General features: G+C 39.1%; 1 protein-coding gene across 2 annotated transcripts in view; it reads left to right on the top strand.

Annotated features, from left to right (window-relative positions):
* Positions 1-12,076, top strand: part of TMEM267 (transmembrane protein 267) — a 55,952-nt gene that overhangs the window by 29,475 nt on the left and 14,401 nt on the right. Inside the window, exon 1 of one of the 2 annotated variants that reach the window (XM_081315692.1) lies at positions 6,818-6,932. The exons of the other annotated variant lie outside the window; for it this stretch is intronic. Coding sequence (XP_081171818.1) covers positions 6,872-6,932 — 61 coding nt within the window. The 5' untranslated portion in view covers positions 6,818-6,871. Of the gene's footprint in view, positions 1-6,817; positions 6,933-12,076 lie in introns of those variants that run through there. 2 annotated transcript variants of the gene reach the window in all.

The following is a 12,076-nucleotide window of genomic DNA, read 5'->3' as shown; positions in this document are numbered from 1 at the left end:
GAAAAAAACCATTTAAGAAGTAATTAGATGACTTTCCATTTTCTACTAGAGTTTCAAGACAGCCTAAAATATTTGAGGAAATTTCCCCCAATTTCATAACTTCTATTTGTCCCAGTCTGTCTGTCTTTCATTTTTCTGAATCTAGTTTGATATGAATTTGAGGCTAATTCAGCTACATTTACTATTTACTGCTATATTTGGAGATCAGGACAGATATGTTGATAGTTTCTTCAGAATTCAACCAAACCCCCAGTTTGGTGGTGCCCTATTTCAGGGCTTTTCCAGGTGGTATGCATACCACTTGTGGTACTTTGCTACATGGCAGGTGGTAGTGATTGCTAGCAAAGTGTAGCAGGGGAGGGGAATGAGCCTAATCGAGCCAAGCCTGAGGGAGAGGGAGAGGGAGAGGCAGCTGCAGGACTGTCTGGGCTCGGCAGAAGCCCCAGGAGATGGCAGGGCTCCAGCTGATTGGCTCCAGCTGATTGGTGCTTCCAGAAGCAGCCCGGAGCTGGAGGTGAACTGAAGAAAAAGGGGGGGAGAGAAATGACAGGCTATAAAAGAACATGGTTTAGGTGGAGGAAGAGGAAAAAAGATAACAGGAAAGGTTTAATCCCTTTAAATAAATGTAATTAGTTTTACCCCCTTTAATTGAGTCTGTCTGTGGTTTTTAGAAGGTTTTCTTTGAAGGTAAACTGGCTTAATTTAAAGCTAAAGCTTTTTGCAATTGCAGGAGCCTTTCCGTCTTTGATTGCAACATTGTGATGGTGACACCCTGAGGCAGCTTAAAGAGGAAAAAAACCCGGAGTTTGTGTTTCTTTATTTTCTTGCTTTGCACTTGACTACTGTGTCTTTAAGGGTACAGGGAAGGGATGGGGGTAGTGAATTCTTACTACACTGTGGAAGAGCTCAGAAGGACCAACCAGCTAGCTCAGGAGTCTACAAACTTAGAAACTTTAAGACCTATGGATTTCAACTCCCAGAATTCCTCAACCAGCCATGAGGGCTGAGGAATTCTGGGAGTTGAAGTCCACAAGTCTTAAAAGTGCCAAGTTTGAAGACCCCTGAACTAGCTGGTGGTATATTAATAAACATGGATAAATTCATCATACATTTATCAGTGCAAAGGGAAAGTGGTTTAGCAAAGGAACAGCCACCGAAGAAATTAAAACTGGTACTTTTTTTTCCCCCTGCAGTTTGTAATAGTTTATTAGATTATAGAATAAAATACAAAAATACAAAAGCAAATAGTAGGACACAGTGGGGAGGAAAAAGGGGGAAAGTGAGGGGGAGAAGGGAAAAAGAACAGAGTTCCTCTGTTGCAGTAGAAGGAAGCATTAACATTAAACCTGAACTTTTTACTTTTCTATAATATTATAAACTGGCCACTTCTATAACAACAAATTAATCTAATCAGTAAAACCCAAAATCCCCCCTTTTTTAGTTATCAAGTTTTTGACACCTTGCTAAGCACTGGTGGCACTCAAATACTGTCATGTCTTAAAAGTGGTACAATCTGTGAAAAGGTTGAAAAGCCCTGCCCTATTTGGCCAGCAGCAGAACCCAGACAACTTCCAGCCAATTGAGACTGTGGGAAGTCAGCCCCCCCACACACACACCCAGAGAAGGAAATATTGAAAGGGCAGAATATATTTCACTGAAGGATTTTAAAAGCAGAAACCAACCCTGGCCCCAAGTCTCTCTGTCCCACGCAGAAACCAAGTCTGCAGAAATGCAGATAATCTTGTCAGAAAGACTGGAGTCAGAAAGCTGGGATTAGGAAGAAAAGATCTCTAGAGTCAACACCAAAAATCTAAGAGTCATCAGCCACAGACCCAGGGAAGCAGGATATGACCCTTGGGACATAATAGGATTAACCCACCACCATCAGAATACCAGAAAGGCAAACCCAGACTCAGGTCAGAATACATGACACAGAAAATATAAAGCTTGAAACAGGAAACAACTCCAAACAAAAGGCTCCAGAGGGTATAAAAACCCACTCCCTACATGTGTTCACTCTCTTTCTTCTAGAGCCTTCTTCCTGTCTAGCTCTCTTCTTCAATAAACTGTAACCTTCTACCTAAAGCAGTCGTCATGTTGTTTATCCCTGGCTTGGATGAATCATGATGAAGACCTCTCCTTCAACAAGATTTACTTCCCTCCTTCTGGTATGTATCTAACACCTTCCCCAAAAGAGAAGAGAACACCAGAGGACTGGAAAAGAGTCCACTTAAATATGAGCCAGCAGTGTGCTGCAGCTGCCAAAAAAGCCAACACAGTGCTAGGCTGCGTTAACAGAGGGATAGAATCAAGATCACGTGAAGTGTTATTACCACTTTACAATGCCTTGGTGAGGCCACACCTGGACTACTGCATCCAGTTTTGGTCACCACGATGTAAAAAAGATGTTGAGACTCTAAAAAGAGTACACAGAAGAGCAACAAAGATGATTAGGGGACTGGAAACTAAAACATATAAGGAACGGTTGCTGGAATTGGGTATGTCTAGTTTAATGAAGAGAAAGGTGAGGGGTGACATGATAGCAGTGTTCCAATATCTCAGGGGCTGCCACAAAGAAGAGGGAGTCAAGCTATTCTCCAAAGCATCTGAAAGCAGGACAAGAAGCAACGGATGGAAACTAATCAAGGAGAGAAGCAACCTGGAACTAAGGAGAAACTTCCTGACTGTTAGAACAATTAACCAGTGGAACAACCTGCCTCCAGAAGCGGTGAATGCTCCAACACTGGAAGTTTTTAAGAAGAGACTGGGCAGCCATTTGTCTGACATGATATAAGGTTTCCTTCCTGAGCAGGGGGTTGGACTAGATGACCTTCAAGGTCCCTTCCAACTTTATTATTATTATTATTAATAAATTGCTAGCCTTTCACCATATTTCTCTAGGTAGCAAATCTCCCCTGCCTATCAGAACTGATAATGCTGGCACAACGGCAGATTTAACTTTAATTCAAGATCACTGATAAAATTAGACACCAGGAACTAGATGATAAGCTGAGTCAACAATCTACTTCAGTGAGTGTACACACTGACCCGGTACATACAGGAAAGCAATATGTTGCCATTCTGAACATATCAATAGAAGAGAATATCTTCATTTTGTTTTGTTTTTTGAAACTTCTGCTCTCCACGGAAAATATGTTCAAAGAAGAATGTGACAGATCAAAGAACGTCCCTGAAATCAATATATTCCAAACAATAAAAGTACAACAGAACAGATTAGCATTATTTGAAACATACAACAGTGGCAGAAATGATAAACTTTAAAGACCATAAAATAATAAAACACTTGGTCATACCAATCAATTCCAGCTTGCTCAAGTGATGTCCTTCAAGATCTTGGCAGATCTCAAAATCTTGACACGGCACCAGAAAGGTATATTCTAAAGTTTATAGTTTCCCTGGAAAAAGACTCTCAGGTGTGCAGAGCCTTACTGAAAAGTCTTCTTTGTATCCAGCCTGCTAAGTTTCTGAAATGGAGTAAACTGGGGAAAGGATGGTGATGATGTATTTGAAAGAGAAGGGGGGTCTCAGGTCAAGCCCTATGGGACAGGGGAAAGCAATCGTCAGGCACATTTGTAATGGATATGGGCACTTCCACTAAACAACAACTATTTTCTGTTTATTTGTTAATTAATGAAAATCATAGTCAATCACATACTGTCCCATCTATCCAGTTATAAACTGATCTATTGCTTCTTGCAGTCCCCTTTAGCACCTCTTTAATATATAATACATATTTCTTATAAGAAGAAGGAAAAAAAGAGATACATAGAGCATGGTCCTTTTGATTTACAGTGGTGTTTCTTAATACTGGCTGATTGGGAACTGGCTGGTTGGGAAATTCTGTCTGGAGAATTCTGGGAGTTAAAGTCCACACAGCTTAAAGAATCCCAAGGTTGGGAAACACTCCTTGTTTTTAATTAAAAGAACACAAATTCAAAGTGGGGCAAGAATGCTGCCCAGAATACAGAATAACAGAGTTGGAAGGGATCTTGAAGGTCATCTAGTCCAACCCCTTCCTCAGGCAAGATAACCTAATCTTTTCTTAAAACTTCCAGTGTTGAAGCATTCATAACTTCTGAAGGCAACACATATAGCTTTCTTTTAAAATGGGCATTAAAGCCTAATATTGAAATTAGGTTATGACAGGCTTAAGAACAATCCTCAAAGTTATGATTGACAGCTCCCCTGTGATATGATCACATTTCTGGCACTTGGCAACTGCCTTGCATTTACAGCTGGTTACAGAATTCCAAGATCACATGCCTGCAATTTGTCATGTTTCCTTGTTGTTGTTAGTTGCGAAGTCGTGTCCGACCCATCGCAACCCCATGGACAGCGTTCCTCCAGGCCTTCCTGTCCTCTACCATCTTCTGGAGTCCATTTAAGCTCACGCCTACTGCTTCAGTGACACCATCCAGCCACCTCATTCTCTGTTGTCCCCTTCTTCTATTGCCCTCAATCTTTCCCAGCATTAGGCTCTTCTCCAGTGAGTCCTTCCTTCTCATTAGGTGGCCAAAGTATTTGAGTTTCAACTTCAGGATCTGACCTTCTAAAGAGCAGTCAGGGTTGATCTCTAGGACTGACCAGTTTGATCGCCTTGCAGTCCAAGGGACTCGCAGGAGTCTTCTCCAGCACCATAGTTCAAAGGCTTCAATTCTTTGGCGCTCAGCCTTTCTTATGGTCCAACTTTCACAGCCATACATTGCAACTGGGAAGACCGTAGTCTTGACTATATGCATTTTTGTTGGCAGGGTGATGTCTCTGCTTTTTAGTATGCTGTCTAGATTTGCCATGGCTTTCCTCCTCAGGGGCAAGCATCTTTTAATTTCTTGGCTGCAGTCCCTGTCTGCGGTGATCTTGGAGCCCAGGAAAATAAAATCTGTCACTACCTCCATTTCTTCCCCATCAATTTGCCAGGAATTGAGAAGGCCAGATGCCATGATCTTGGTTTTCTTAATGTTTAGTTTCAACCCAACTTTTGCACTCTCCTTCTTCACTCGCAACAAGAGGCTCTTTAGTTCCTCTTCACTTTCTGCCATTAGAGTGGTATCATCTGCATATCTTAAGTTGTTGATATATGTTTCCTATTGAAAACATAAAGAAAACCCCATTGGATATGCTGGATTTCTTGATGACTATGTTGACACACTTAACAAACATCGCAAAAATGACTGTAAAATCAAGCCCAGTGATGTGGTATTTCAACTTATTACTGCAGTGACTTAGGACCAAAATCCCAGGCTCCATTGTGGTCAGAAGTCAAGAATTACTTGTATGATGCCTTTTGCTGCTTTCCAGCCTTCAGTTTACCTGGAGAACAGACATTACTCTGGCAGAACTAAGATATGAGGATATAGTTCAACTTGACAATAATGTTTGCAAGAGAATTCGCATTATTTTGCAATTATTTGGTCTATTTTCTTGTCTTATTTTTATTTATTTATTTTATTTTAATTCCATTTATATCCCACCCTTCTCTGAAGACTCAGGGCGGCTTACAAGCTTAGCAATGTACACAGAAATATGACAATATTCATACTAAGAAGACATAGTATCTACATAATGCTGGTGTTGTACGTCTCATAAACAGCGTGCTGAAATTCAGAAATAGGATCTCCGTTGAACCACAGCATTGACCCTTTGCATGTTTATCACAACCTGAACTCTTCTCACTGAATGGGATCTTAGGGCATCACTGTGCTTGTGGAAGATTGGGACCCCAGAACCAAAGCAGCACCAAAGTAAAAGCAACATTACAGATGTGGCTGAATGAATTCCGCTCAGAAATATTCTTTCAAGCAGATTTCTCTATTGTTATATATCTATAGACGGAATCTTGCCAAACTGAAACAGACTATTATTTACACGAAGTACTACTATATGAACTACTAGGGCAGGGGTACTAGGGAGAGGCTGTCTTCACCCTCTTTTTCTCAGACTAATTATCTGAACTGAGTTGTCTCTTACTCCTCTGGAAAGTACCCCCTCCCTCCTGGAATCCAGCCACTACATTCCATCACATCAAGTTCCAGATGGTGTTGATCCAACCAACCATCTAGAAACAAAGGAAAACGTTGATCTGCTCAATATAATATGAAAAAAGAAGCACTATACAGAAAAGTATTGTTGTTATATGATGGTTAGAAATCTACATATAATGCTTGTATATAATTCAAACAGTTAATAAATGTTTAAAGGAGTTGGACCAAATACTGCTAATATAAATTTATAAAAATTGAAAATAAACAATCTTAATGTTCTATTTCTTTCATTTTTTTCTCATATAGTTCTATAATTCATATTAAACTTCCATATACTCAGCTACACAAGTATCTAGTTCCCAGTACACTTTTTCTCTAACAAAGCAAATATCTCTAGCTGCTTGTCCAAATGGCCTTCAGACTTTACAACTAAAGCACTGAATTGGTCCAGATAACCGAATGGGTATTTGTGGCCTGTCTTGGTCTATTCACAAGAGTTTGCAGCCACTGCAGCAATCTCTACCTTAGATGTAAACTGAACTTCTTAGCAACTAAGAAGCCAAAATAGACATGACTTGAAGTTTGAAATTAGATTCAGTCCCTAGCATCTCTAATTGAAAGGATGATGCTAGAAGAAGATTGCTGGTAGGTCACAGAAGGATGCTTCAGATGGATAATAATATATTAAGGAATATAATAACTGATTTATTTCCTACTGGAAACTCCAAAAATCCTTAGCTAATTCTAGCCAATGTTTACACTTTGTCAGGGGTGGGGCAGCAAAGTTTCTTTGTAAGTCTGAAGGAGGTAGTAATAGCCTTGGCAATTCACTCACTATCACTTTCAATACTTCTGGTATATGAGGAAACATGAAAGTTCAGTTTGTCCTCATCGCATTTGGGATTGTCCTAGTTCATCATATGTCTGGCGGTAAGTCATTTCTAAGCATAATACTAACTTTTTACAATGGGGGGGGGCGGGGGCTTTTTTCCAATGCAGTCTGCTTTGTTCAGAAAAAGAGTTAACTCATGCAGTAGTTATTATTGTCATCTTTGAATGAATGATTCTGCTTTTAGATTTACAAGTGAGATCGTGGAAGTCCATGTTCTATTCGTAAACAGGACAACCACACTGAGAAATCCTTGAATTCTGAAGTTGGAAGAGGAAAGGTAGCAGTTTAAATTAGGAAACACAAGCTGACAGTTATTAATCTGAATATTTATATCAGTACAAATGTGCTAAAAATAAAGTAAGAGTAGATATGTCTTCATATGCAAAAATGTGATGAATGGAGAAGGAAGCAGAGATCAGAGTATCTCCTCTATGTAGTAGTTTATTTTTAAAAAGGCATTCTATGAGTCAATTAGATTTTAAAAAAGAAAAAGAAGCAGTGAGAGGTAGCAAATGTTACCAAAGAACAGCTGGGGATGGTTGTTAAATGATTTCTTTTTAAACACGTTTTTCACTTTAAGTCACCTATACAAATCTCAAAACTCTTTAAGAGAAGTTATTTTAAGTACAGCCCTTCCTAAGAGAATATATTAGGTAAAATGAATGGGTGTAGAGAGTTTTCTTTGAATTAAATCCTTTCTCCCTTACCTGCGATATGTATTTCTGGCTCGGCAGCATTGCCACATCAGGCAAACTCCTGCTAGCTAGCACTGTCCTACGTGTACACAAAGCCAGTTGTGTTGCAAGAGTTTAAAACAAAGCATTTCCTGCTGTTGCTTATTGTCCATCTGTGTACTGTATGTGCCCAAATGATTAAGCCGTCCTAACAAGACCTGTGCTATAGATCTGTATGGTTTAGGGGTGCAGCAAGTGGTTTCTAGGGTGAAGATCTCTGTTGAACCCACATTTCCAATTAAGTTCTTCCTAAGTGTGCAGACTAATCAATTTCTTGTATTGCCCAGTTATTAATACTGAGCATGACTTTCAGTGGAATGTCCTTTCAAATGAAGGTCATAAAAATCATTATCCTTAATTAAGGAAATGTTCAGGTGGAAAGATAGCTTGGTGATAAGCGTGGCTATCATTACTGCCTTTTCCTTCAGTGCGCTGTGAATAAGGATGTAGTCCATAATATGCAAATCTTGTGCTTTCTTTAGTTGACAAGCCCCTGTTTATCATAAACTGGCTTCATGAAATATGCAAGAGCCTCCTGTTGGCTAAAAGAAAAGAAAAGAATTCCTAAAATACTATAATCTTCACAATCTGGTGGGTTTTGCTGGCTTGGGATTCTGGGAGTTTTACTCTACATCTGGAGACAATTAAGTTGGAGATAGCAAAAACAGGAAGTAATTCTTGTTGAACATTAAGTAAAGATGTATAGAACCAGGCTATATGTATTTAACTGCACCCACAATATACAGTATCTGAAATATCTCTTATGATAGCTTTCTCACCTGATACTTATTAGCCAAGTTTCTTAATGGATCTTTTAAATGAAAAGCACAATGGAAAGATGGTTGTGTTGTTGTTTGCTAAGGTTCTTTTATACATGTGCCTCTTATTTGGGTCTTTGACACCTTTAATCAAAACATTTGCCTGGCATAGCTGTCTTTCAGAATCATTCCTGATGTCAATTTAACAGTAGTACTTGTCACAGCTTGATTCCCTGATATCTGAGAACATTCTCAACCGGTAGAGAATGCATGGTTTGGAATGTCTCATATTGTCTTGGAGCTTGTTAAAGAGAGTTACAACTTGGAACTAGGGAGAAATTTCCTGACAATGAGAACAATTAATGAATGGAACAGCTTGGCTCCTGGAGTTGTGAGTGCTCAATCGCTGGAGAAATTTAAGAAAAGACTGGACAGACATTTCTCCAGGATGGTGAGGATAAGGTCTCCTGCCTTGGGCAAGGGTTTCACTAGAAGACCTCCAAAGTCCTTTCTAGCCCTATGATTCTATGAGTTCTATGAGACAATGATAGGAAAGCTGGCTTGGAAATATCAGCAATAATAATAATAATGAAAATCTTGAGCTCATTAGAGAAATCCCAGTGGTTCTAATGAGACTTTACATGTGAGAAACTAATTTAGGATTGCACTGAGCATAACAACCAAATGTTTATTTCCTGCTCTAGCAAGTCTTAAAAAGTTAGCACATAGCATAGTCCAATTTCTAATGTGACTTCTGGATGTTAGCCAGTAAAATCTTTGGCATGAGTTCAATTAAATTTAGATTAATTATCCTGTAGTTGAATGCATAACTAATAAATGGAAGAGCAGCCTTTGGCTGTTACGTTGTCCTTATTCTGAACCTAGATAACTGCAACTGCTTTAATTCAATGTCTGTATATTGTTATTTTTCTGAATGTTTCCATGTGACGACGCGAGTTTGAGATGTCTGCCTTAGATATTGGAACACTGCTATCATGTCACCCCTAGTTCTTCTTTTCCTTAAGCTAGACATACCCAATTCCTGTAACCTTTCTTCATATGTTTTAGTCTCCAGTTCCCTAATCATCTCTGTTGCTCATTTCTGCACTCTTTTCAGAGTCACATCTTTTTTATATCATGGCAACCAAAACTAGATGCAGTATTCCAATTGTGGTCTTACCAAGGCATTATAAAGTGGTACTAATATTTCATGTGATCTTGATTCTATCTCTCTGTTAATGCAGCCTAGGACTGTATTGGCTTTTTTGGCAGCTGCCGCACACTGCTGGCTCAGTTTCTTAGTAATCAAGGTAGAGTTGTCTGGAAGTTTAGTCTTGGTGACAGGACTATTTTGGGGGGTTGAAATGTTTTGCTGCTTATCTAAGTAGCTTCTTCAGTCTGAGGAAAACATGGGTATGTGGAGCTACATCATGATCAAGAAACAACAGAACAAAATGTGGAGCATATTTTGAAAAACTTCACATATGGGAAAATAGTACTTCATGTTTATATCTGGTCACTTTATTTAGCTTATATGCATAATACTATATATAACATGTGTAATAATTAAAATTGTTAGAAGAAACAGCATCAACTTCAGATATATTACAAATACCATTTTGATGACTTGAAGTGAAGAGGATTTAAGGAACAGGATGTAAATGTCAGCCTTCTGTGTGTATAGATACAATATATACATATGTACATACACACACATAACACTAAAATTATGTCAACAGGAAAGCCAGCCCAGTGCAGATAGGCAAAGAAGCTAAAGTAGAAACAGACGTGACTTTCTTAGACTTTTAAAGTTCACAGGTATGGAAACTGTAGCCATATTTCTTCCATAGCTAGGAGAAATATTATGACAGATCTAGACAAAAGATTAAAGGGCACAAACAACAAAGATATGCCTTGTCATGGACATTGTTTTCCTATGGCTCAGATAGCAAGAAAAACAAATTATTCAATGTTAGATCAAGTAAACCAGAAGACCCAGATGCTTGGAAAATCAAAGGCAGCTGAATGAGTCCTACAGAAAAGAAGGTGGCCTGATACCACAGGGGAGATTCCGCTTAGTATAGAGGTTAAGGCACCAGGACAGAAACCAGAAGACTGTGACTTCTAGTCCACTTTGGGCACAAAGCAATCTGGGCTACCTTGACTGTCATTTTCTCAGGCCTAGGAAAGAAGCTGTGACAAACCCCTTCCAAAAAACCCTGCCAAGGAAGCTGCCATCCAGACAGTTGCTACAAATCAACACTGATTAGAACAGGGGTAGGCAACCTTGGCTCTTTTATGACTCGTGGACTTCAACTCCCAGAATTCCTGAGCCAGTTGAAGTCCACGAGTCATAAAAGAGCCAAGGTTGCCTACCCCTGGATTAAAGGTAAAGGTAAAGGTTCCCCCGCACATGCGTGCTAGTCGTTTCCGACTCTAGGGGCCGGTGCTCATCTCCGTTTCAAAGCCGAAGAGCCAGCGCTTGTCCGTGGACGTCTCCGTGGTCATGTGGCCGGCATGACTAGACGCCAAAGGCGCACGGAACGCTGTTACCTTCCCACCGTAGTGGTCCCTATTTTTCTACTTGCATTTTTACGTGCTTTCGAACTGCTAGGTTGGCAGAAGACCCCTGGATTAGAAGGTACCAAAAAACAATTTTAAAAATTCCACAGTGCCAATTGGGGTTGAGATAGAAAAGGTAAATTATGATGACTACTTGTCATATTGTGTTTATAATATCAGTACAAGTAGTCCTTGACTTATGACCACAACCAAGGCCAGGATTTTGATCACTAAGTGAGGCATTAGGTATCATTAAGCAAGTCATCACATGACCAGACCTAAAATTATGACCATTTTACTGCTACGTGAATCACTGTGGTTGTTAAGAAAATCATGGGGTTAAGTGAATCACATGGTCATTAGTTGAATCCAGCTTCACCAATTGAATTTGTTTGTCAGAAGCCAGCAGGGAAGGTTGCAAATTGTTGGACTAGATGACCTCCAAGGTCCCTTCCAACTTTATTATTTTTATTTTTATTATTATTATTATTATTATTATTATTATTATTATTATTATTATTATTATTATTATTATTATTATTATTATTATTATTATTATTATTATTATTATTATTACCACATCACTGCAAGATGCTGCAACTGTTGTAAATGGCTGCCAAGCATCTGAATTGCGATCACATGACTATGGGCTGGTAAGAAGGTCATAACTTCAGGGACAGGCTCTAAGTCACTTTTTCCAAGGCTGTTGTAACTTTGAACTGTCATTAAACGGTCATAAGTTGACGGCCACCTGTATATTACATGGAGCAGTCAAAGAGTAATTACATCCTTTTGGAAGACAGTAGCAAATCTTATCTCAGATGTCAAAAGTATAGAACTTGGCTCTCTCAAAAAAAGAAAATTAAAAAATACTGGAAAATGAAGAGGCACGGGGCAAATTTGTGAAAGTGTGGTTTCCTTGTCCATCGTTCACATGTCAATTCTGAAAATTAGTTTTCTGAAGAAGCATGAATTCTTTTCAGAAGGCATCATGAAACTTTCAGTATTATTCGTCCTTCACTGTTTAGTGATGGCTTGAATCCAACTTTTGTTTGAAGAAAACTTAATAGTTTGAAAAAAAATGTACCTGCTAATCCAGGTATTAGAGATTTTATACAATGGTTGCTG

The sequence above is a fragment of the Vipera berus genome (assembly GCF_964194415.1).
Source record: "Vipera berus genome assembly, chromosome: 2".
Taxonomy (NCBI): Eukaryota; Metazoa; Chordata; class Lepidosauria; order Squamata; family Viperidae; genus Vipera; species Vipera berus.
The sequence above is the reverse complement of the archived record's forward strand: the minus strand, read 5'-3'. Positions and strand labels throughout refer to the sequence as shown.